Source organism: Schistocerca piceifrons, chromosome 2 (genome assembly GCF_021461385.2).
Source record: "Schistocerca piceifrons isolate TAMUIC-IGC-003096 chromosome 2, iqSchPice1.1, whole genome shotgun sequence".
Classification (NCBI taxonomy): domain Eukaryota; kingdom Metazoa; phylum Arthropoda; class Insecta; order Orthoptera; family Acrididae; genus Schistocerca; species Schistocerca piceifrons.
In genome coordinates, this window is record NC_060139.1 from 452,289,777 (window position 1) to 452,314,907 (window position 25,131).

At 42.3% G+C, this 25,131-nt stretch overlaps 1 protein-coding gene across 2 annotated transcripts in view; it reads right to left on the reverse strand.

Moving 5' to 3' along the window:
• Window positions 1-25,131, reverse strand: part of LOC124777017 (probable serine incorporator) — a 114,585-nt gene that overhangs the window by 34,711 nt on the left and 54,743 nt on the right. For both annotated transcript variants that reach the window (XM_047252269.1, XM_047252270.1), the window contains exon 6: window positions 22,647-22,830. In XM_047252269.1, the coding sequence (XP_047108225.1) occupies window positions 22,647-22,830 (184 nt within the window). The remainder of the gene's footprint in view (window positions 1-22,646; window positions 22,831-25,131) is intronic.

Sequence of the window (25,131 nt, forward strand, 5' to 3'; positions counted from 1 at the left end):
GGGTCACAATCATAATCCTTGATTTGGACCGCTACAGCAGGAGATGGATTTCCATGTTTGGAAAGAGGAGATGGTAGTCTGGATGCTTTGGGAAGCTGCTGGTGGAGCACAATCTGCAATGGGGAATCCACATCAAACAAGCATCGAAGAACAGTCCAAAAGTGGCAAGTCTCCACCACATTGAGTAGTTGGTCATTGAGGTAAAGTTTTAGTTGTGGCTGAACAGTATGACATCAACAGAATTACATGATGAGTCTTAGTGGCTGAAATCTGAAAGTTATAGGTGAGGACCCATGACTGTGCCTTTTGTATGGCACCTTGCAGTTGACTTGCAGTGATAGAGGAGCGATAGTAGAGGCAAAAGTCATCAGCATACAAGGAGGTTGATATTGAGGACCCCACAGCTGCTGCCAGACCACTGATAGGTACTAGGGAGAGGGGTTCTCAGTACAGAGCACTGTGGAACCTCTTTCTCTTGGATGTGGATGGTAATGTGGGAAGCACAAACTCAAACCAGGTCAGAAGTTCTGGACAAAAATTGCGAGCGGACCCGAGACCCAACTTGTGCAAGGTAGTGAGGATGTGGTGTCACAGGCCTTTTGCAGATCGAAGAAGAAGGCTAGATGTTGAGGTCAGACAATAGCTGCTTGGATGGCAGATTCCAGGTGGTATGCAAATAGAATAGTTAATTCACATGATTAAATTAAAACCATATGGTAAGTTGTGAAGGAAGTCTCTGGTCAGCAGCACAAGGTTGGCGATATAAAGTCAGTTCATACCAAAAATATTTCTGTTACTGATAAATCAGGTGTATGTACAGTGTTTAACAATCATTTTCTGAGCATTGCTGGTAAATTAAATAAAAATTTAGTTTCTGCACAGAATCATATCACTTTCTTGGCAAATGCCTTTCTGAGATTGATGTCTGAAATACTGTGATACAGACAAAAGGTGATTGAGTCAATAATTAAATTACTGAAGACTAAGGACTCTCATGGTTATAGCCGATTGGTTTAAAAGAGGGGGGGAAGGGACCAAACCGCTAAGATGTCGATCCCTTGTTCGGAATAAAACAATGCCACAAGGGTGAGAATAAAACAAATGAGACTGACAACACAAAACAGAGAAAAACCACAAGAATGACAGAAGGGAAACAAACACTTAAATGGACAAGAGGGGAGAAGAAAACTACAGAAACACAAGAAACAGGTAGAAGAGATTAAAATGACAAAACAATTACCATGGCTGGCTGACAGAATAAAAAGGAGAAGCCAGGCACTCTGCGACACATTAAAATCTCCATCCTAAAAGCACTAGGGTGGAGGACACAGTGGGACAAAGGACATGCACTAAAACTTAGATCAAATGATACAATCCACCCTCACGACTAAAACGTCAGATAAAGTCAGCGGCAACGAGTCTGGTAACAGAAGATTTCATCGCAGGGCAGTCAAAGTGGGACAGTGCACCAGAATATGGGCCACTGTCAACCGGGCGCCACATCGACACTGAGGCGGGTCTTCACAGCACAGGAGGTAGCCGTGGGTCGCCCAAGTGTGGCCAATGCGGAGCCAGCAGAGAACCACAGAGTCCCTGTGATGGAGGACTGCCACACATTCGTAGTCTTCTTAATGGCACACAGTTTATTGTCCGTGCTTAGACTAGGCCATTCCATATCCCAAAGCTGAAAAACCTGGTGGCATAAAAACGAACGCAGGTCAGTTATTGGAATGCTGATCTCCATAAGCAGTTTCCATGTAGCCTGTTTGGCCAGCCTGTCAGCAAGTTCGTTGCCTGGGATTCCGATGTGTCCTGGGGTCCACACAAACACCACTGAATGACCGGACCATTCCAGGGCATAGATGAACCCCTGGATGGTCGCAACCAAAGGATGACAAGGGTAGCACTGGTCGATAGCGTGTAGGCTGCTCAAGGAGTCAGTACACAGAAGAAATGACTCCCCAGAGAATGAACAGATGTGCTCAAGGGCAAAAGATACAGCCACCAACAATGCAGTGAAAACACGGCAGCCATCAGGCAAGGAACGCTGTTCAATATGTCCTCCACGACCATATGTGAAGCCAATGTTACCATCAGCCATCAACTCATCGGTGTGAACCACTTAATGGCCTCGGTACATGTCAAGAATCTAGAGGAAGTTATAGCGGAGAGCCGTGGGTTGAACCGAGTCCTTTGGGCCACGTGAAAGGTCCAGGCGAAGCCGCGGCCTAGGTGCACACCATGGAGGTGTAAGCAAATGGACCTCGAGTATAGGTGGTAAAGGCAAGGACTCCAATTCAGGCAGAAGAGATTGGACGCGAACTACAATTGTAAGTCCTGACCTGCGCTGCTGATGTGGGAGATGAACTGCCATGGGTGGAAAAAGGGGACAGTAATTCGGATGCGCAGGAGAACTATGAATGTACAACATAACTGGTGAGCAGTTGTGCATGCCTGACCTGCAATGGAGGATCTCTGGCCTCCGCCAGGACACTGGTCACTGGACTCGTCCTAAAAGCTCCCGTCGCTAGCCGAATGCCACAGTGGTGCACTAGGTCAAGTAAATGGAATGCTGAGGGTCCCACCAAACTATAAACCAGACTCCCATAGTCAAGGTGGGATTGAACAAGGACTCCGTAGAGCTGCAGCAGCGTAGAGCAATCTGCACTCCAGTTGGTGTTACTCAGGCAGCGGAGGGCACTGAGGTGCTGCCAGCACTTCCGCTTAAGCTGATGAAGGTGAGGAAGCCAAGTCAATTGGGTGTCAAAAACCAGTCCTAAAAATCGACATGTCTCCACTACAGTGAGGGGATCATCAGTAAGGTAAAGTTCTAGTTCCAGATGAACAGTATGACGCAGACAGAAGAGCATAACACACGACTTTGCAGCCGAAAACTGGAAGCCGTGGACTACAGCTCATCACTGCACCTTGTGGATGGTTCCCTGACCAGTACTGGTGGAGCAGTACAAAATGCAGAAGTCGTCTGCATACAGAAAGGGTGAGATGGACGGCCCCACAGCTGCTGCTAGACTGTTAATGGCCACTAAAAATAGACACATTCAATACAGACCTCTGACGGACCCCATTCTCCTGGATGTGGGTCGAACTATGGAAGGCACCAACTTGGAAAGTACGAAGCGACAGGAAATTCTGGATAAAAATCCAGAGCGAGCCTCGGAGACCCCAATCGTATAATGTGGAAAGGATACGATGTCACCAGTTCATGTCATATGGTTTTTGTAAATAAAAAAGATGACAACCAAGTGTTGGTGTCTGGAAAAGGCTGTTCGGATGGCAGACTCTATGGACACAAGACTATCAGTGGTAGAGTGACCGAGGTGGAATCCACCCTGGCACCGAGCCAGTAGGCCACTAACTCCAGGACCCAACCCAACCGCCGACACACCATACGTTCCTGCACCTTACAAGGAACATTGGTGAGGCTGATGGGCCAATAGCTATCCACATCATGTGGGTTTTTGCCGGGTTTGAGCACTGGTATGGTGGTGCTCTCCTGCCAGTGCGATGGAAAGAGACCATCACACCAGTTCCTATTGAAGACAATGATGAGATGTCACTTGTACTCAGACGGCAGATGATTAATCATCTGGTTGTGGATCCGATCTGGCCCAGGAGCTGTGTCGGGGCAATGTGCAAGGGCACTGAGGAGCTCCCAGTCTGTGAATGGAGTGTTCTAGGGTTCACTGTGGCATGTAGTGAACAAAAAGACATTCCCTTCTATCCTCCGTTTGAGAGTGCAGAAGGCCGGGGTTGGTTCTCCAACGCAGAGGCGTGAGCATAGTGCTCAGCAAAGTGCTGGGCAATCACATTTGCTTTGGTAGATAACACACCATTTATGTTAACACCAGAAACACCTGTTGAGGGTCTGGTACTCAAAAACTTGTGTGATCTTTGCCCAGACTTGGGAAGGTAACATATGGCACCCAATGATCGAGACTTATCTCTAACAACGATCATGTTTCCATCTTTTCATAAGCTGGCGAATGAGGGCACGGATCTGTTTAAAGACTATGAGATGCTCCAGGCAAGGGTGCCACTTATGCCACTGTAGAGCTTGCTGACACTCCTTAATTGCCGCAGCGATTCCAGTGACCACCTAGGGACTGTCTTTCACCAGGAGCAACCTAAAAAATGAGGGATCGTGTTTTCCGCCACAGAAAGGATTGTTTTAGTTACCTGCTCAACCACCACATCAATGTTACCATGTGGGGAAGATTCAACGGTGACCACAGAGGTGAAAGTGTCCCGGTCTGCCTTATTTAAAGCCCATCTGGACAGGCATTCATGGGCCTGACGCCAGGGCAGTGACAGGAAGATGGGGAAGTCGTCACTACCACACAGGTTGTCATGTGCTCTCCAGTAGATAGATGGGAGAAGGCCAGGACTGCAAGCCGATATCAATGGCCGAATATGTGTCATGTGCCACACTGAAATTTGTGGGGGGCACCTGTATTTAAGATGCAGAGGTCGAAATGTGACAGTAAATTTTCAGCATTTCTGCCTCAGCCAGTAAGCACAATGCCCCCTCACAAGGGGTTACGAGTGTTAAAATCTCAAAGTAGGAAAGGTTTAGGGAGTTGATCAATCAGTGCAGCCAATGCGTTCAGGGGTACTGCACCTTCTGGAGGAAGATATTCGTTGCAGACAGTTATTTCCTGCGCTGTCCTTATCCTGACAGCCACAGCTTCAAGAGTGGTTTGAAGGGGCACAGGGTCACTGCATACTGAGTCCAGGACATAGACACAAACTCCACCTGACACTATTATAGTCACTACAGTTCTTGTAATATCCCCGATAGCTACGGAGAGCAGGGGTCCGCATTTCCGGGAACAAGGATTCCTGAAGGGCAATGCAGAATGCAGGTGTAAAGCTTAACAGTTACCGTAGCTCAGCCAGGCAGTGGAAAAAACCGCCGCACTTCCGCTGGAGGATAACATTATCGTGAAGCTGGGAAGGCACGAAGCACGCAAGGAGGCAGGTTATGCCTCAGGGTCATCTGCTGCCACCGATTGAGTATTTGTAGCCATTTCTATGGTGGATGAGGCATTAGTGAGATCCAGGTCTGCAGGGGACACTAAGATCTCCAATGCATCCTCAGATGCAGAACTGATAGGAAGTGGTAGTGTTGGGGCCACCAGAGGGTCCTGTTTCTTAGTAGACTACTACTTAATTTGCTTGCTCTCTCGCTTCTCTTTAGGGGCTTGCTGGGAAGATTTCTCCAAAGCAGCTTCAGGCACAGAGGAAGACCGTAAAGCTCTTCGTCAAGCAGCGTTTGGCTCCTCGAGCCACTGGAGAGTGACTGCCGTGGCATTAGTGGAGATCTTGGGAGAGAGGGCCCCAAGAGCCCCCTTCTGCACGAAAGGAGCCGGAGGAGGCTGTTGCTTCTCCGGCAGGGGGGAGGGGACCGATGTCCCCTGTGTTTAGGGGGGGCCTTGCTCCCAAAGTAGGTGCTTTGGGAGCATCGGAGGAAGATTTGCCCCCTACCACCATTGGGACAGATGTATTCTGGTGGCCCGGAGGGCCCACTGTTCGTGGCACAGACTGAGGAACCACTGGCACCTGGGACAGTGATGGTGACTGATGTAGCTGCAGCATATGTTGACACCATCCTAATGAGGTGTAATCTTTTAAATTTATGTTCAGCCTCTGTGTAAGTCAACCGGTCCAGGGTCTTTTACTCCATGATTTTCCACTCCTTTTGGACTGCTGTGCAGTCTGGTGAGCAGGGGAGTGGTGCTCTCCACAGCTGATGCAAGTGGGAGGAGGTGCACACGGAGTATGTGGGTGCAATGGACGTCTGCAGTCTCGCCATGTGGCGCTGGAAGTGCAGTGGGAAGACGTGCCCAAACTTCCAGCACTTAAATCACCGCATATGGGGAGGGACGTACGGTTTGACGTCACAGTGGTGAACTGGTGAACTATCACCTTGACCTTTTCAGGCATTGAATCACCCTCAAAGGCCAAGATGAAGGCACTGGTAGCTACCTTGTTGTCTTTGGGTCCCCTGTGAACGTGCCGTATGAAATGAACACTCAGGCATTCTAAATTGGCATGGAGCTCGTCATCAGACTGCAAGAAGAGATCACGATGGAAAATTACCCCCTCGATCATGTTGAGGCTTTTATGGGGAGCAACGGTAACAGGAATATCACCCAGCTTGACACAGGCAAGCAACGCACAGGATTTGGCTGGGTATGCTGTGTGAATCGAGACTGCACCGTTTCACATCTCTGACAGCGCTGTCACTTCTCCAAACTTATCCTCAATGTGTTCAATGAAAAATTGAGGCTTCATAGGTACAAAGGAGTCCCCATCAGTTCTGCTACACGCTAAAAACCGAGGCGAATATAGCTCTCTCCGTTACGTAGCCCTACGTTCCTCCCACGGTGTAGCGAGGGGGGGAAACTGTTTATGGTCATACCCATCGGCATTGTATTCGATCTTGCCCTTCTTTGAGACTGCTGGTGCCGTACAGTCACTAACAAGAGATGACCTAATTCGCTTCATTGTGGGTCATCCACCCTGATGCCACCCACTCCAATCGGGGGCTCTCCCCACAGACACCTCACAACCACAGCAAAGACCAATGATGGCCGTTGCTGGGAGTCCTGATGCCCAAGGAAGATAGGCATCTACTCCTTGGCATACATGGGGTGTTTACAGTTTATCAGCAGTGCAATCCCTGTGTTATCAGGGGGCTACCATCAAAGGGGTACATGACAGCCCCACCACAATGGACTGGCTGCCATGCTGGATACTGGGCACAGAGAAATCCAGTGGGGTGAAAGAGGACAGGAGACAATGGAAGAAGATGACATACCCCAGAAAGTGTACTCACCCACAGAAGTTGAATCACAGGTGGAGATGCAAATCCATGACAAGAGATTCAGGAGACTGAATCTAAGGGCACCATGGATAACTCGTGCACCATGTAAGGCGTTCTTCCCCATATGGCCTGCACTTCTGTAGAATTTTGAAAAGTGGGAGGTCAAACCACAGAATGGGACCTGAACTCATAGGGCTGAAAAGTGTGAGACTCCTTTTAGTTGCCTCTTACAACAGGTAGGAATACAATGGGCCTATTCTAACACCTGGACCTGTGGACCTGCAGGGGGGGGGGGAGGGGGGGGGCACTCATGGTTATTACAGAGTGGCTAGCAGAATATTAAAGTACTGTGCTGCACATGTTAACCCCATATTTAGCCACATTTGTAATTTTTGCTTTAGGAATGGTCGGTTCCCTGAACGATTAAAGTACTCAGTAGTAAAGCTGCTTTATAAAAAGGGAGAAAGAGATAATGAAGATAATTTTAGACCTATTTCTGTGCCATCAGCGTTTGCAAAAGTTATTGAAAAGGCTGTGTATGTAAGGATAATTGGCCATTTTATATCACACGATTTGCTATCAAATGAACAGTTCAGCCTTAGAAGTTGTTTAACAAGTGAAAATACTATATTCTCTGTTCTCTGTGAGGTACTGGATGAGTTAAACAAAAGGTTTCATGGGCATAATTTTTGATTGAACTAAGGTGTTTGATTGCGTTGCTCACAAAATATTGTTCCCGCAGTTGGACCATTATGGAATACTGGGAATAGCTCACAATTGGTTCACCTCTTAAGCAACAGACAGGAAAAGGCCATTATTCACAGTGTTTAGAATGGCTGTGATCTGGGGTCTGAGTGGGAAACGGTCAAGTGGGGGTTGCCCCAAGGATCAGTGTTGGGGCCACTCCTGTTTCTTATTTATATAAATGATATGCCCTCTAGCATTACGAGTAACTAAAATATTTCTGTTTGCTGATGACACTAGCTTGGTAGAAAAGGATGTTGTGTGCAACACTGGCTCAGTTTCAAAAAGTGCAGTTCATGACCTAAGTTCCCAGTTTGTAGAAAATTAATGCTAAATCACAGTAAGACTCAGTTTTTACACTTTCTAACACACAATTCAACAAAACCTGATGTTTTAATTTCACAGAATGGGCATACGATTCGTGAAACTGAACAGTTCAAATTTCTAGGTTTTCAGATACATAGTAAACTGTTGTGGAAAGCCCAAGTTCAGGATCTCGTTCAGAGAGTTAATGCTGCAATTTTTACTATTCGAATGGTATCTGAAGTGAGTGATCGTTCAACATGAAAATTAGTCTACTTATTTTCAATCACTTATGTATGGTATTATATTTTGGGGTAACTCTTTCCATTCTAAAAGGATCTTTTTGGCTCAGAAACTGGCAGTTTGAGCAATAAGTGGTGTAAGTTCACGAACTTCTTGTGGACCCCTGTTCATGAGTCTGGGTATTTTGACATTATCCTCTCAATATATATAGTCCTTACTGTCATTTATTGTTAACGATATTAGCTTATTCCCAAGAATAAACAGTTTTCACTCAGTTAATGCTCAGCAGAAATCCAACCTGCATTTGGATCGGACTTCCTTAACTCTTGTGCAGAAAGGCGTGCATTATACTGCTGCATCCATTTTCAATAAGCTGCCACTCAAATTAAAAAATCTTAGCAGTAATCCATATGCTTTCAAATCGAAACTGAAGAGTTTCCTTATGGGTCACTCCTATTCTGTCAAGGAGTTCCTTGGAAAATTAAGCTGATTCTTCTTTTGTTGATTGCATTTACTTCAACTTATGGATTGACTTTTTGGGTTTCTAAACATTTTATTTTTATCTGTTATTACCTTTATGTTGTAATTTCATGTACTGACAAATTCCATGAGCTTGGAGATTTGCTCCTCAATTTGGTCCTACGGAACTTGATGTGTAAATAAATAAACCAGATTATCAGTAGTGGAACAACATTGGCGAAAACCAGCCTGGGATGGAGCCAGAAGACGCTGAGACTCAGCCAACACAGCCACCGGCTCACCAAGCGTTCAAGCAACTGACAAAGAATACTGGTGAGACTAACTGGACAGTAACTATCCATCTCTAGTAAGTGCTTACCCAGTTTCAGTACAGGGACAACGATGTTTTCTCACCAGTGTGATGAGAACTCACCCTCGCTCCAGCCACAGTTACAGATGGCAAGCAGTTGAACATGGCAGAGATACGACACTGACAGTCCACTGGTAGGTACTTTATCATTTGGGTGTGGACATGGTCCGGCCCTGGGTCTGTATCAGGGCAATGGGCTAGGACACTGACAAATTCCCACTTGCTAAATGGAGCATTATATGGCTCCAGGTGGCATGTAGTAAAAGATAAGAGCTTTGGCTCTACCTGCTGTTTTTGGACACGAAAGGCAAGTTGATAATTCTAGATGCTGAGGCTTGAGCACATTGCAGAGCAGAATGTTCAGTGACATCATCTGGGACAGTGTAGACAGTGCCATTCGAGGTAATGATACACCTGCAGCTATCTGGTATCCAGAGACATCTGATCTTTGCCCAAACCTGCGAAGGAGAGGAGCGTGATCCAATGGTTGAAATGTATAGTACCCAGCAATCTCGCTTCCATTGTTTCATTAGGTGATGGAGCCGATTAAAGGCAATGAGGTCGCTCCATCGATGGATGCTGCTCATGGTGTTTGAGAACCTGCCTACAATTTCTGATGGGATCTGTGATTTCTGATAACCACCAAGGTACTGTCTTCCATCAGGGCAGGACCAAGGACCAGGGGATCACAATCAGCTGCCAAAAGAATGGCTGTAGTTGTATTTTGGACTGCGTCATCAATATCTCTGTGCAGTGGGGATCCAAGGTTGACAGTAAAGGCAAAAGCATCCCAATCAGCATGGTTGAGAGCCTATCTGGGTAGGTGTCCATGGGAACAATGCTGAGGGACAGAAAGGAAGAATGGGAAGTGGTCACTACCACACAGGTCATCATGGACTCTCCAGGGGATGGATGGGTGTAGACAAGGACTGCAGATGGAAACATCAATGGCCAAGAAAGTACTGTGTGCCACAGTGAAGTGTGTGGGGGCACCAGCATTAAAAAGGCAAAGGTCAAGTTGTGCCAGTAACTTTTTGAGTTCTCTACTGCAACCAGTAATCTTGGTTCCACACCACAAAGGGTTATGGGCATTGAAATCAACCATGATTAGGAAAGATGGGGGGAGCTGAGAAACCAATGCAAACAATATGTTCTAGGACACTTCACCACTGGGAAGGAGGTGAACACTGAAAGACGGTAATATCCTGAAATGCCCTTACCTGAAAGGCCATTGCCTCCAAATGTGCATTAAGAGGCCAAGTTCACTATCCAGAACATATGTGCAAACTCTGCCTGACACCCAGTCAAAGGTAGCATGATTCTTATAATATCCCTAGTATTCAGGAAAGGCTGGGGCCTGCATTGCTGGAAACCAAGTCTCCTGAAGGGCAATGCAGAATGCAAGTGAAGCGCTTAACCCTTTCACTACACAAATGTACTGTTCACGTCAATATGACCCGACATAATAAAATACTGGAAAAACTTCTACCACATGTATTATTCTTACAGTTGTAAGCCATCGACATTGTTATATTACAGATGTTAATTATCACAGTGATGATGATGATGATGATGATGATGATGATGATGATGATACTCAGAACTACACTAAAGAAAATTTATTATTTTAATATTCATGCAGGATATGTCAGGTACAACAGATATTTCCACCAAAAAGCCAGGCTCAACAACCATCCCTCTGCGTGTATCATTCTCTTTCCTTCTTGTGCACTGCAGTTTGGACACAAGTAGGTGACACATGTTTTGCGTACAATTTTATTACACTTTCCACACAACATGTTTGTTGTATTGTCATTTCTTGTAGAACAGAACTTACAGCATTCACGTTTAATACAGTTTCTTCTTGTTACTAATTTTGCCACACCTGTCACTCCTTCAGGGTCTTTGATGTTCCTGTCCATTCTCAAAGAATCTTCTGTTCTTGGAAAATGCTGCCTTGATGCAATGTGCTCTGCAACCAGTGACTTTCCCAGTTCCTTTAAAAATACGCTCCTTCTAGTCACTTTTCTTGGATTCCAGTTAATGTCAATCCAAGTCCATGAGATACATGCATTATAAGCAGCAATATCAAGAATATTGCAGAAAACTATTATGTTAACAGAGAGTGTCTACAGCCCCTCTGGTTGAATTATTATTATTATTTTTTTCTTTTTCGTTTCTTGTCAGCCCTGTCACTTATTTCCCCACTATAATGGAGAGTGCTCATTGAACAACAATCTTATTTCTCTTAGGAATATAATTGACCACCGTAGTGTCATTTGCGAAGCAAAATGAAAAGCTATGAACCTCCTTGTTAGTCATATTTTGTGGAAGCTCCAGCTTATTTTTATGTATTGTTCCTAACATTGTTAGTTTCCTCTTCAGGAGGAGCTGTCCCAAATTGTATGACATAAAAAGTTGTCACATATTACATTCTGACCTCGCAAGTCAGAGGTAAGATTAGCAACTACCCTCATTCCCCGATTTTATTTTCTGGTGCCGCTCCACTATCCTTCCCTGTATAAATTTGGGCTTTCAGTATCTATGAAGATTCGCTGTCACACAGAGTCCATATCTTGACCCCATATTTTGCCAGTTTGCTTGGGATGTACTGCTTGAATCAACAGTGGCTCTAAATCCTACCAGTTGCTCGTCTATGGCCACATTTCCCCTGGATTATACAGTTTAGCACTGACTTCTAACAACTTCTACCAGATACTGCAAATTGCAGCAAGTTTACCAGTAGGTCATCTTTGCCCTCTTGTAGAGTTTTTATCAAATCACAAGACAGGCTATATTTTACACAATGGTTCTAGGGACATGCTTGCTCGAAATATGTTCTGCTCAACATACTTATCCCACAAACTTTTTGTAGATTCCTATGTGAGTGATAAACACCAACAAGGGAGAACAGGAGTCCTAACTACTACTACTACTACTACTACTAGTAGTAGTAGTAGTAGTAGTAGTATGGTATTCTGCCTTACGGCAGGTCTTGTCATGGGTTAAGCCTCTTCCACTTTTGTCTGTCCATAGCTATCCTTTCATTTATGAATATTTGTCTCCTTTGATATTGTCCAGCATTTGATATCTTCTTTTTCCTCTTCCCCTTTTTCCCTCCACCATTCCTTCTATTCCTTCCTTCAATAAACAGTCCTTCCTCAAACAATCTCCAATCCAGTTCCATTTTCTCTTTCTGACGACTTTCAGCATGTTTCTTTCTTCTCCAAGTCTTCTTAATACTTCTTCATTCCTTACTCAGTCTTCCCATTTCACTTTTTCCATTCTTCTCCACATCCACATCTCTAGTGCCTCCCATCTTCTTTCATCTTCCTTCCTCAATGTCCAGGTCTCCGCACCATATAGTGCAATGCTCCAGATGTAACATTTGGAAAGTCTTTTCCTCAGATCTTTGTTTTGTCATCCACAAAGTAATTTCTGTTTCCTCTTGAATCCTCCTTTTGCCATTGCAATCCTTTTCCTAATTTCAGTTGAGCAATACATACCATCCATTATTACACGTCCCAAGTAATTTAAGTTATTTACTTGCTCTATTTCTTCTCCCCCTATTTTTATACGGCATTTTTTCCTCTTTCCTCCAATTACCATGCTCTTTCATTTTCTTCTTGTTAATCTTCATTCCATATTCTGCTAATTTTGTGTTTAGACTGACTAACATTTGTTCCATCTCTCTTGCAGTCTCTGCCATCACAACCATGTAATCTGCAAATCTTATACACTCCACTCTCCGACTCCCTATACAAACTCCTCTCCTTCCATCAAAACTTTCATTAATAATTTCCTCCAGATAGATATTGAACAGTGCTGTTGATAAACAACCACCTTGTCTTACACCTCTTCCCAGTTCAATTTCTTCACTCATCACACCACCTATTCTTACTCTTGCTCTCTGGTTCAAATATAAATTTCTAATTAGCTGTCTATCCCTCCAGTCAACTCCATGTTTCCTTAGGATTTCCATCCGTTTGTCCCATCTGATAAAAAGCCTTCTCAAGATCGATGATCACAACATACACCTTCCTTTTCTTCTCTATGTACCTCTCCCCTATCACTCTCCATAGCCCAATGGCATCTCTAGTTCCCACTCCTCACCTGAAACAAAAATTGTTCATCTCCTATTATGTAATTCAACTTTCGATATAGCCTTCTGTTGAATGTCCTCAGCAAGACTTGGTCTGCATGCAATATCAGGCTTACTGTTCTATGTTCCTCACACTTTTTGCTGTTCTTTTTCTTTTCTATAGGTATTAAGAAACTTTCTGTGAAGTCCTTTGGCCGTTTTCCTGTCATGTATATTTGATTACACAATTCAATCAACTCCCTTTTCCCTTCTTTCTCCAATGACTAACAGTTCCACCGGAATCTCATCAATTCCCATTGCCTTTCCATTTTTCATCTCCTTCAAAGATTCTTCCACCTCACTAGTTAGTATTGCATTTCCTTTGTCATCATCTGCAACTTTAGCTTCTTCTTCTATCCCAAGGTCTTCTTCACTTGGTCGGCTGTCTGCACCATATAGCCATTCTATACATTCTTCCCATCTTCTCATTATTTCTTGGGATTCACTCACCATTTTACCATCTGCTGCCTCTACATCACATCATATTTTCCTTCTTTCTCTAATTTCTCTATCTTGTCACATTTTCCTGTCATCCATTTCTCCTTTGCTTTTTCTGTCTCCCTTCTTAATTCATTATGCATGTAAAAAAGAATAATCAATGTTTGTCCATTATTTACCATAAACTCGTTGCCCCTCAATATCCGACATCTCTTATTTCATTCTGAAGTGCTGTAGAAAATATGAGGCCGGTTTGAATAGTTCTCGGAATGACCACGAGAGGTGAGCGCTAGCACAACAAGTTGTTCACATGATATTCATTGGACTGTTGCCTGTAAACACGTGCCACATCAGTGCTCTTGGAAGAGCACTCTGGCAGTGACATAGCTCTCTTTTTGTTCCCACACAGTGATTTGTTAAGATGGAAAAATCGAGATTCGAGCAAATGATGAAGTACTTCGTAAAGAAAGGTATGAAAGCAAAAGACATTCATGCAGATTTCCAGGATACATTGGGGGACTCTGTTCCTTCACATTCAACTGTTGCTAAGTGGACACATGAATTTAGATTTGGTCAGGATAGCTTAGATGATGATTTGCACAGCAGTCAGCCAAGATGCGTCACTACTCCAGAAATAATTGCTAAAGTGCACAAAATGGTCAGGCAGGACTGCTGATTAAAAGTGCATGAAATTTATAATGCTTGTCAAATGTCGGCTGAAAAGATATATCACATTTTAACTCAAGAATTGGAAATGAAAAAAAATATCTGCAGGATGGGTGCCACGAATCTTGGATCAAAAACGCATGAGAATGGACATATCTGAACAATGTTTGGCCTGCATAGGAGAAACGAACAAGATTTTTTGCACCGGTTTGTGACCACAGATGAAACTTGGGTGTGCTACTGTACCCCAGAGACAAAACAGTCAAAGCAATGGAAACATGCTGCTTATCCAACACCAAAGAAAGCAAAGTCAATTCCTTCGGTGGGGAAGGTCATGGCATCAGTGTCCTGGGATGCAAAGGGGATTCTGTTTGTAGATTATCTCCCCACAGGGCAAACAATTACTGGAGAATACTATTGTAATGTCCTGGACAAATTGCAATAAAAGATATGCGAAAAAAGGCCATGTTTAGCAAGGAAGAAAGTCATCTTCCATCAAGACAATGCGTGCCTGCACACATGCCGTCCCCATAGCAAAATTACACAAACTAAGGTATGAATTGCTGCCACACCTGCCTTTTTCACCTGATATGGCTCCGTCAGACTTCCATCTCTTCCCAAAACTGAAAATTTTTCTTGGTGGACGAAGATCCACTTCCAATGAAGAATTGATAGCCGAAGTTGACAAATATTTTGCAGGCCTGGAGGAAAGTCATTGTCGTGATGGGATCAAGGCACTGGAACATCGTTGGACCAAGTGCATTAATCTACCAGGAGACTACATTAAAAAAAAAGTTTCAAAGATGTAAGTACTTTTTTTCTATTCTGTTCCAAGAACTTTTCAGCCACCCTGGTATTACTTCAAATGAGCTTTCTACACCACTTATTCTGCAGCTTGTATACCTGGTAGCTCCTAGGGTATTCTTGATGATATTCGAAGCAGGTAGGCGGCCGTATTGTCCTGGTGGTTTTAACTGCCATTGTATGTTCTCGTTTTTAGATATAGAATTCTATACACTACTTTGAACAGGCTGTGGACTGTTGTCAATGTCATCAGAACACTCACTTTCAGACGCATTACTGACATCTTTGAACTCAGAAACTGATCATCTGTTGAGCTATTTACTAATTCTTCCAACACAGTGTCAGTGAAGTATTTGGAAGATTGCAAGGGCTTTTCTGAATTAGTTTCAGGTAATTATGATGATCAGAAGGCCCTGCTGCCAGCAGCCTGTGGCTCCTTCAGCTACAGATTGGTATCCGGTTGTAGACCAGCAGAAGCCTTGGAAGGAAGTAACTCGAGAGTTTTCTTCCTGGTGAAAGAAGCTGGACGAAGGCGATTTGTCTCCGGGTGGGAAGCCAATGATCCCAAAGAAGGTAAGAGGGGAGCAGCAAGAGGAGGGCCCTGAACTATCAGGAAGACAGGCTTGGTTGAGCGGCTCTGAGGGTCCACTGAAGGAGGCATAATAGGTGGGAGTCCATTGACAAAAGGGGAAATGTCGTCGTAGCTGCACCATATGATACATTTACACATGCTGGGCCTCTTGACAAGTTAGTTTGTCCATAGTCTTATATTATTTTCTTCTCTTTCTGGAGAGGAGTTCTATTCCAAGCAGGCATAATGGTGCTTTCCACAATTAACACAGAGGGGGCAGGGGGGGGGGGGGGGGTAGATGGAGCATTTGCATGCAGCAGTCATCCACAATCTCTACAGATGGGGTTAGTGTCGCGATGCGAAGATGTGCTCAAATTTCAAACACTTGCGGCACCACATGGGGGAGGGGGGGTTGGCGGCATATGGTTTCACACTTCAATGATATACCAACACATTGAACTTTTCAGGCAATGTATCACCTCCGAAGGTCAAGGTGAAGGCACCAGTAGCAACTCTGTTGTCTTCCGGCCCCCTATGGATATGACCAATGAAGTGCACATCCTGTCGCTCCAAGTTAGTGTGTAGCTTGTCATCAGAACCATATTTAGACTATTATGGAGAGTGACAGGCACCGGTATGTCACCCAACTTGTTACAAGTCAGAAGAACCCGTCACTAGGCAGGGGATGCTGTTTTGATCAAAACTGATGCACTTTTCATTTCAGAGATGGGTGCCACTTCCCCAAGACAATGCTGCTTCTAAGGGCTTTGTGGCCAAGAAGGAATAATCATGAGTCCTTGTGCAGACCAAGTATTGCTGGGAGTATTGCTCTGCTTGCTGCTTAGCCCTCTCATCACGTAGGCTGGGGAGGGAACATTTTAGGGCCCTATCTCTCTGCATTAAAATATTATTTTCCTTCCATAGACACAGTTGGGGCCATGTGGCCACCAGAAAGAGAACTTTATCCACTTGATTTGTGGCTCATCTGCCATGGTGCCACCCACTTCAAATGGAGCCTCTCCCAAGGACGCCACCCAGCCTCAGCAACAGCTACCTGGCTAGTCACAATGCTCATAGTGCCCATGCCCCAGTCACACACACAAACACACACACACACACACACACACACACACACACACACACACACACTCTTCTTCGCATACACAGTGAGTTTTCAACTCAGGTGCCAACACTGATCCCTGAGTGGTCAGGGGGGCTACCACCACATTGGGTGAACTTACCTGCAAGATTCAAACTTCTGAGGAATTTTGAAAATTGGTGGCAGGTCAAGCTCAACAATGGAGACCATGTTTAATTAATGAAAAGTTGTAGAAAACACCAGAAGTGGAACCTGGAGTCCCAAATCAAAAACCAGGTCCAAGCAGGGTCTACACCAAGAAAACATCCAATGGAGAGGCTGAGGGGGAAAGGGGTAGTGGAAGTATAAGCTTACAACATGGGAAGGGAGTAATGCTGCAAAGGCTGGGGCCACATGGAAGCCGAGCACATGCTCCACAGGAGAGTTGAGTGTGCCCTGTGGGGAAATGTGCATGTACTCCACAGACATCTGCCCAAGCAGATGTATGGGGGAAGATGACACTCATATCAATAATTTTACTTCATACAGATTTGTATATTGTGCTAAGAACAAACGTAACATTACCTCTGTATTCTTAGTGTTTCAGCAGGTGGTGTGAAGGCAGGCAAGGAATCGGTTTAAAGTTATCAGAAATGATAAAAAATTGTTAAAAATAAGCTTCATTATCATTTCAAGATGACTAGCATCAGCCGTGAAAGAACACTGGTAATCTGAATATGTTATGTCAACAGTAGCAAGTGCACAGTACTACTATATTCTGGTCTTCCAAGCAAAATTTGGGCAGAAGCTGTTAACACAGCAACCTGTACATCAAGTCTTTGCGCAAGTAAGTCTATTTGTGGAAAGATACCTTAGGACAGATGGTTTTTGGAAGAAAACATTATTAAAGTATACGAGGCGATTTGGATCTGAATGCTTCATGCATACTCCCAAACAGATTTAATCCAAATTTCAAAGCAAATCAAAGATGGTTATGGTTATTTTCAGTAACAATTGTAGGCTGTATGATCCTGTAATGAAAAAAAAAAAAATAACTTTCATGACACACAGTTCTCAATGAACACACCACAAGGTGTTCCAAACAACTGAGGAACAACAACATTAAATACATATATAGCTCCCCAAAAGAAGCACAAGAATGTGAAATTCAACAGCTTCTGGAAAATGGAGATGTAGTCATGCAAGAACAAAGACCCTGGGCTACTGAGAAAGTTGCTCAACTTGGAATGAATCTTAGAAACACTGGCAAACTTTGTCTTCTTGTTCATTTCCAAAATTATGTGTCTTACACAGCAGTCACTGATGAAGCAAATTTCCAAGGTGGAAATGGCCTTCAAGAGAGACTGGTTGGCAATAAATAATTCTTGGGACTTAGTGAATGTCTCCAGATCATCAGGCTATTGGTTTTAAATAGGTTTACAAAATGAAATGTGAAGCACATAATAGTAAAATAAGGTACAAAGCTAGATTACGTGAAAAACTATGTTTCACAAATCCTGAATTGATTATGGAGAAACTTTTTCCACTTGTTAGGTATGAATCAATTTTTACTCTTTTAGCTTTGGCTGGAGTGTATGATATGGCCTGGAAGCAGTTTGATGTAACAACTGCCTTTCTCAGTCGTGATTTGCACGAAGTAGTTTTCATGGAACAGCCTGAAGGTTTCATCAATGATAATTCAACCTCAATCTGCGAATTATGAAAAGCCTTTATGGACTGAAGTAGGTTTCTCAATAATGGAACAAAAATATTAAACAGCTTTACTCAGATAAGTCTGTTTCACACTCAAGTTGCTGGCCAGAAGGTGATCTATTTTTGCTTATAACGAACTTCAGAAAAGGACAACACACCAAGTTCCACAGCATTTGTGAAAAGGACATATGTGAATGGCTCTAAGACTTCTTAAGTAATAGAACCCAGTATGCTGTCCTCAACAGGAAGTGTTCATCAGACCAGGGTATCATCAGGAGTGCTCCAGTAAAGTGTGAGGGGGCCACTGTTATCTACATACATTAAAGAGCCAAAAAACTCTTACACCTGCCTAGTATCGCGTAGGGTCCCTGCAAGCATGCATAAGTGCCCAACATGATGTGGCATAGACTCAACTAATGTCTGAAGTAGTGCTGGAGGGAATTGAAACCATGAAACCTGTGGGGCTGTTCATAAATTAAGAGTTATGAGGGGTGGAGACCTCTTCTGAATAGCACGACACAAGGCATCTCAGATACGCTCCATAATGTTCATGTCTGAGGAGTTTGGTGGCCAGCAGAAGTGTTTGAACTCAGAAGAGAGTTCCTGGAGCCACTCTAGCAATTCTGGACGTGTGGAGGTGTCGCACTATTCTCCTCTAATTGCCTGGGTCTGTTGGGATTTAGGTGGTCAGACAGGACACTTACATATGTGCCACCTGTCAGTCATACCTAGACCTATCAGGGGTCCCATATCACTAACTGCACACATCCCATACCATTACAGAGACTCCACCAGTTTGAACAATTCCCTGATGACATGTAGGGTCCACGGATTCATGAGGTTGTCTCCATACCCATACATGTCAATCCGCTCAATACAATTTGAAACAAGACTCGTCTGACCAAGAAACATGTTTCCAGTTATCAACAGTCCAACGGAGGTGTTAACAGGCCCAGGCGAGGGGTAAAGTTATGTCTCGTGCAGTAATCAAGGGTACAAAGTGGGCCTTTGGCTCTCAAGGCTCACATTGATGATGTTTTGTTGAATAGTTCTCTCTCAAAGTCAGAAAATCATGGGCGCTTAATTATTTAAATTGATTGCTGATTTTTAGTAAATGTCATGCAAAATGTATGTCTGAATCAAAGTAATTACTTTACAATATTATAAGAGAGTCGGAAAACAATTCATAATTTTCTTCGAAAGCATTTTATAACAAAAATGAGATACAGAAATTTATACCCATTTTTCTTTTTATGACATTATTCACAAATTATTAGTGTCTTGTCATGACTTTCCATGAATTAAAATTGCCTAAAATGTAATAATCAACACTGCACTGTTGAAAAGAGTTCATTTGTTTTTTTCGTCATCTGCTTCTCACTGAACTTGTATAGCCGAGCTGAATTTGCACATGGACAAGGATTATCCAAGAAGAGCAGTACTTGGAAAATGGGAACTGCACACTGATCTTTTGGTGATGGCCATTTGAAAGCATTAGCAAGACCACGAGGTGTCATTAAGGAGACAGACAATTACTATCTGACCCACCCACTGATTGTCATACACACAAGAAATGAAGTGCCTCACTCCAAAGTCTTCTGACATCTACCGTGGTCTCTGCATTTCAGAAACAGTAACAGGCTGCATTTCGTGGAGAACTGTTCTTGCAATGTATGTGCTACTCTAGGATGCTGCTCTCATAGCATCAACATCTTCATGCAGGAGATTAAATGTTATTGCAACACTTTTACAGATACCTCCTACCCCATCACATGCACTTTTCCCATGACATGTTGCTGAAAATATTTTTTTTTTCTTAATTCCTGTACTACAGTGTTGACCAAATTCACAAAGCTGAAAGTGGTTTTTAAAATGAGATACTGCACATCAGTCACATACACATGTTTAGGAAATGCATAGCCTCTAGATGCTGTCATCAATTATCATGCTGACAGCGTGGCATGCATGTGCACTGTCGTGAATGAGATTACCATTGACAGTAGCAAGAAAGTAAGGAAGTGAGCAACAAATGTGAATATTGCTACCTGTGATGTGTGCCAGTGGAAACTTTGAATTTCATTCTGCAAAGCAACAGACCAGTTCTCAGCAAAGACGAAATGAAGAACTAATGGTCAGTATTCTGGGATGTGGCTGATTTTACTTCTGCTATGGCCTGTCAAATGCTTCAACAGTCATCACTTCAGTATCAGGACACTATGCCATTCTGCAAACAACACTTATCTTGCAGCTCTTGATATATACACAACAGCATCAGGTCCAACTCTGTTTACTTCTCTCCTCTGGCACTACTTATAGCAAAACAAACAAGTTTCAAATTAGTGCAGTAAATACATGTGCATACTTCCTTCACTAGCTGCCATTTTACCCATTTTGGTCTAATGAATAGAATTTTGTGAGACCAGTTTTTAAATTCAGATTCTCCTTTCTCAGTAGGAGATATGCTTCTACTATCAACCTTGTGAGATCTTACCTTTTTCACCATTTTTACTAACTACATCAGCCTGATTAGGACTTTGGCTGCTGCAATTTTTGTCATCACTTAAGTAATATTCCAGAGTAAGTGTATCATCTTGCAATTGATGCCCACAGTAAAAATCTGGACATGCCCAAATCCTCTTGTCATTATTTTATGAGCTTTTGAAATCAAATAGTGTGAGGAAGAGAGTATGTATTTCTGTGTCTGTTGCTTAGAATAGTTACCTGGTATCTGTGTCAGTGACTGCACTTTCTCAGTATAGGTGGCTGTTGAGATAGCAGTATCTAAGTTTCGAAATCATGCATCGTGTTTCATGCATACATATCATTATCTTCAGGTTCTGCATGAAGTGCACGTTTCATGCCCATATCACTATCTTCAGGTTCTGCATCAAGTGCATCTGTTTTGAAAATGTTGCTTTTGTAAAACTTGTTTCAATTTCTTCCATTGTTCTTTTCACATACTGTTTTCTTCTTGTGCTTCTTACTTTTCCTGGACATTTCTGGAGAGGTGTAGTAGGGGCTAGAGCAGAAATGCTAACATTCAACATATCAGCAACTCCACACCCAGGAATATAAATATCTGCACTGTCTTCTTCAGTTTCACATTCGGGTGATGGTGATTCTTCAGGTGGGTTGTCACTAAATTTCTTCTTTTAGTGAATGTAGCAATTCCTGCACAATGGACATGACGCTAATACGATTTTTGAGCACCTCTGACAGTTTTCCAACAATTGTGAATGTTGTTTTCCACTTTCCTTAAATACCATTTCTTGTGTCTTTTTGATAGCCCACACATCTCACTCTTTCACTATTGTGTTTCCTCACTGATATTGTATCTAAAAAAAAAATTCAAACCAAACACAAAACTCAATACAGAATGGATTATGTGCAAGTTCTCACACATCTGTGATAAACAGAAGAGCACTGGAAACATTGTTGCTAACACACATTTTACACTAGAAATTCAGTGATGCGAAATATGCAGAATGTCGAAAAAATTTTAACACTTTAGACAAAAATATTGCCCACTGTGACTGCACTGACTAGTAACATACTAACCAAACAATACTTTGTGCAAATTTTTAAAAGTTTTCAGATGGTTTTCACGCAAATAATTCATAAAAACTAGTAAAAATGCTATTGTTTACATTTTAATAATAAATATTTACATAATACAGTTAGCTGGAGCAGAGAAGATACTGTTTATAATTACGTCAGTAGTATCTGGTAATATGACAAGATAGCATTCTGTGACTCTCCAGATCAGACAAAAATAATTTTTTTAAGAGGAAAAATTAACTTAACTTTCTTATTTTTGTCAAATTTGTAAGTTAAAGGAAGCCCATAAGTGTAGGGATGCCAACTAAATTTCAACACATTAAGGAGAAGTGTTAACGTAAAACAACTGCCAGGTCTCTAGTAGTTTTGGTTTATTATATTTTTTGTTCTCTACTGTTTTAAGAGTTACTTACAAAAAAAAAATTTTTTTAGAAGAGTCGTGCCACACACAAAAAACGAAAATACTTTATTTCTTAACACTTATGATATAGAGGTCTAATATATATTTCTTCACAGAAATTCATAACTACAAGTTGACATGACCTGTATGATTTAAGATGAAATCACCCTGCTGCTAACATACATTGTACATAAAAGCTTTAAGCTAAATTCTAACTTCAACTGTATAACAATTTCCTTGAGACAGAAAAATTAACCCATCAAGATTATTCAAAATTTAAAATATAATTGTAAATAAGTTAATAAAATTACCTGGCTGATTGGAAAGGGATGACCATGTGAGGTAAACAACATACAGTGTTACTACAGAAGACTGCAGAAGGCCAGACCTCGGTTGCGCATCTTGAACAGGGCCCAGAATTGATACCACACTCACAATGAGGCACAGTATCAAGTTGAATGATAAGAAGAACTTGTTCAAGGCACATTCATCAGGCTGAAATGAAAAGCACAATCACGTTTACAATATCATTGATGGTAAAATTTTTCATTAGTTAATAACGAGAAACTGAAAATCGAAAAATAAGGAGCAGTTACAGAATATGAGAGTGTGTTTTTAAGATTCTACTCGATACAAGTTTCCCATTGAAAGAACATGATGCCAGCACTGAAACTGCACTTGTGCTAGAAAAAAAGAGTCATCGCTCAAAAGCTAATGTGGAGGCTCTTTTCTGTGATATGTTTCTGTGCTTCATGCGTTGATCTGCTCTAGGTGAGAGTGTCTCTCTCCCTATGTTACATAAATATCAAGTATGTTAGATGAAATGCATTCATACCTTCTTAGTAATGTCTTGGAAAGGATAGGGGGAAGTGGAGGGGGAGATAGGAAACAGCAAAAAGTAAAGATCTTACCATTTTAACACTAAAGGATGGTGCATTCATGATCTTTGTTATGAATGCTTTGACAAACTACTGTTAAAATTTTGACAGTCAAAGAGTCTTTAGTTTAGTTTAAATGCAACCTGATTTCACTCTCTACCTAATGACTCTACAGCTGTCATGCTCAAATTATACTCAGAACCAACAGTTGGGTGAAACCCAATGTGTAGAAAGCTCTGCAATAATTATCAGGCATGGAATGTATATCACACAGGCAGGTTAGTTGCAATAAGAGGGGGAGAGTTCATAGCAACTGAAAAAAACTATTGTGTTTATCAAGGTTGAAATGGAGTCTGACTGAAGTTATTGAGACACAAGTAACCTGTCTAGAACTCAACTGAACCATCAGATGTTTTTACCAGCAACCCAACTCTGTTGTGACAGTTGTAGAATCATTCTAAGAAAATCTAAACTCAGTAGCGATTGCAGATTGCCTGTAGCTAGTATGGTCAGACATTCTTGTGAAGAAGGTCTGAACATGTTTCCTCAAACCTATGTTAAGCAGCCAGTTTGACAACCCATGCACAATGGAAATCTTTTAAACTTCGTAGCTACAAACAGGCCTTACCTTACTGTCAGTGTCAGTAGAGAGACATGGAATAGTGACCATATCACAGCAATGAGTTTTTATGCTGGAAAGAGCAGGTAAGCAGTTCAGCAGCCTACTTAGACAACGAATGGCCATCACTTAGCTCATAACCCCTGTGTCCATCATATTTAAATAAAGTTTAAACTAGTTGTAAATCACACTCAAGAGAAGTATGTGCTGACTAAGTGTATTAAGGATTGGAAAGACCCATTACAAAATTCAGGAAATAATGAGGCACAAATTGTTGCACTCCAAGTTAAAAAACTGGTCACAGAAATTTCAACAGGCAAAAGTTAGTAGAAATTCTTACATATATTGAAAGCTTTACTGTATGGTTAAATGATGATGGCATCCTCTTGGGTAAAATATTCCAGAGGTAAAATAGTCCCCCCACTCAGATCTCCAGGCGGGGTCTACTCTAGAGGATGTCATTATCAGGAGAAAGAAAACTGGCGTTCTACGGATCGGAGCATGGAATGTCAGATCCCTTAATCGGGCAGGTAGGTTAGAAAATTTAAAAAGTGTAATGGATAGGTTAAAGTTAGATATAGTGGGAATTAGTGAAGTTCGGTGGCAGGAGGAACAAGACTTCTGGTCAGGTGAATACAGGGTTATAAATACAAAATCAAATAGGGGTAATGCAGGAGTAAGTTTAATAATGAATAAAAAAATAGGAGTGCAGGTAAGCTACTACAAACAGCATAGTGAACGCCTTATTGTGACCAAGGTAGACACGAAGCCCACACCTACAACAGTAGTACAAGTTTATATGCCAACTAGCTCTGCAGATGAAGAAATTGAAGAAATGCATGATGAGATAAAAGAAATTATTCATATAGTGAAGGGAGATGAAAATTTAGTAGTCATGGGTGACTGGAATTCGATAGTAGGAAAAGGAAGAGAAGGAAATTTAGTAGGTAAATATGGACTGGGGGTAAGAAATGAAAGAGGAAGCTGTCTAGTAGAATTTTGCACAGAGCATAACTTGCATCTTTACAGTGAGTAGCAATGTACTGGTATCCTTTTCCTGATAACTTCAAATGCAATCAGAAGTGTAGTTTTTACCACATACTCAAAATATTTTACATTACTGAGAGCAGTAGTTAAAGATCACTCTAATGATATGAATTTGACGATATTGCTACAGATTTCTACTGGCTCAAAGCAATGTAGATGGGGAGAAAAGGTAGGATCGTTATCTTCTACGTAGAGAACCCATTACAAATGTCAAACTGAGTCATTTAGCAAATAATGCTGTGTAGAATGATT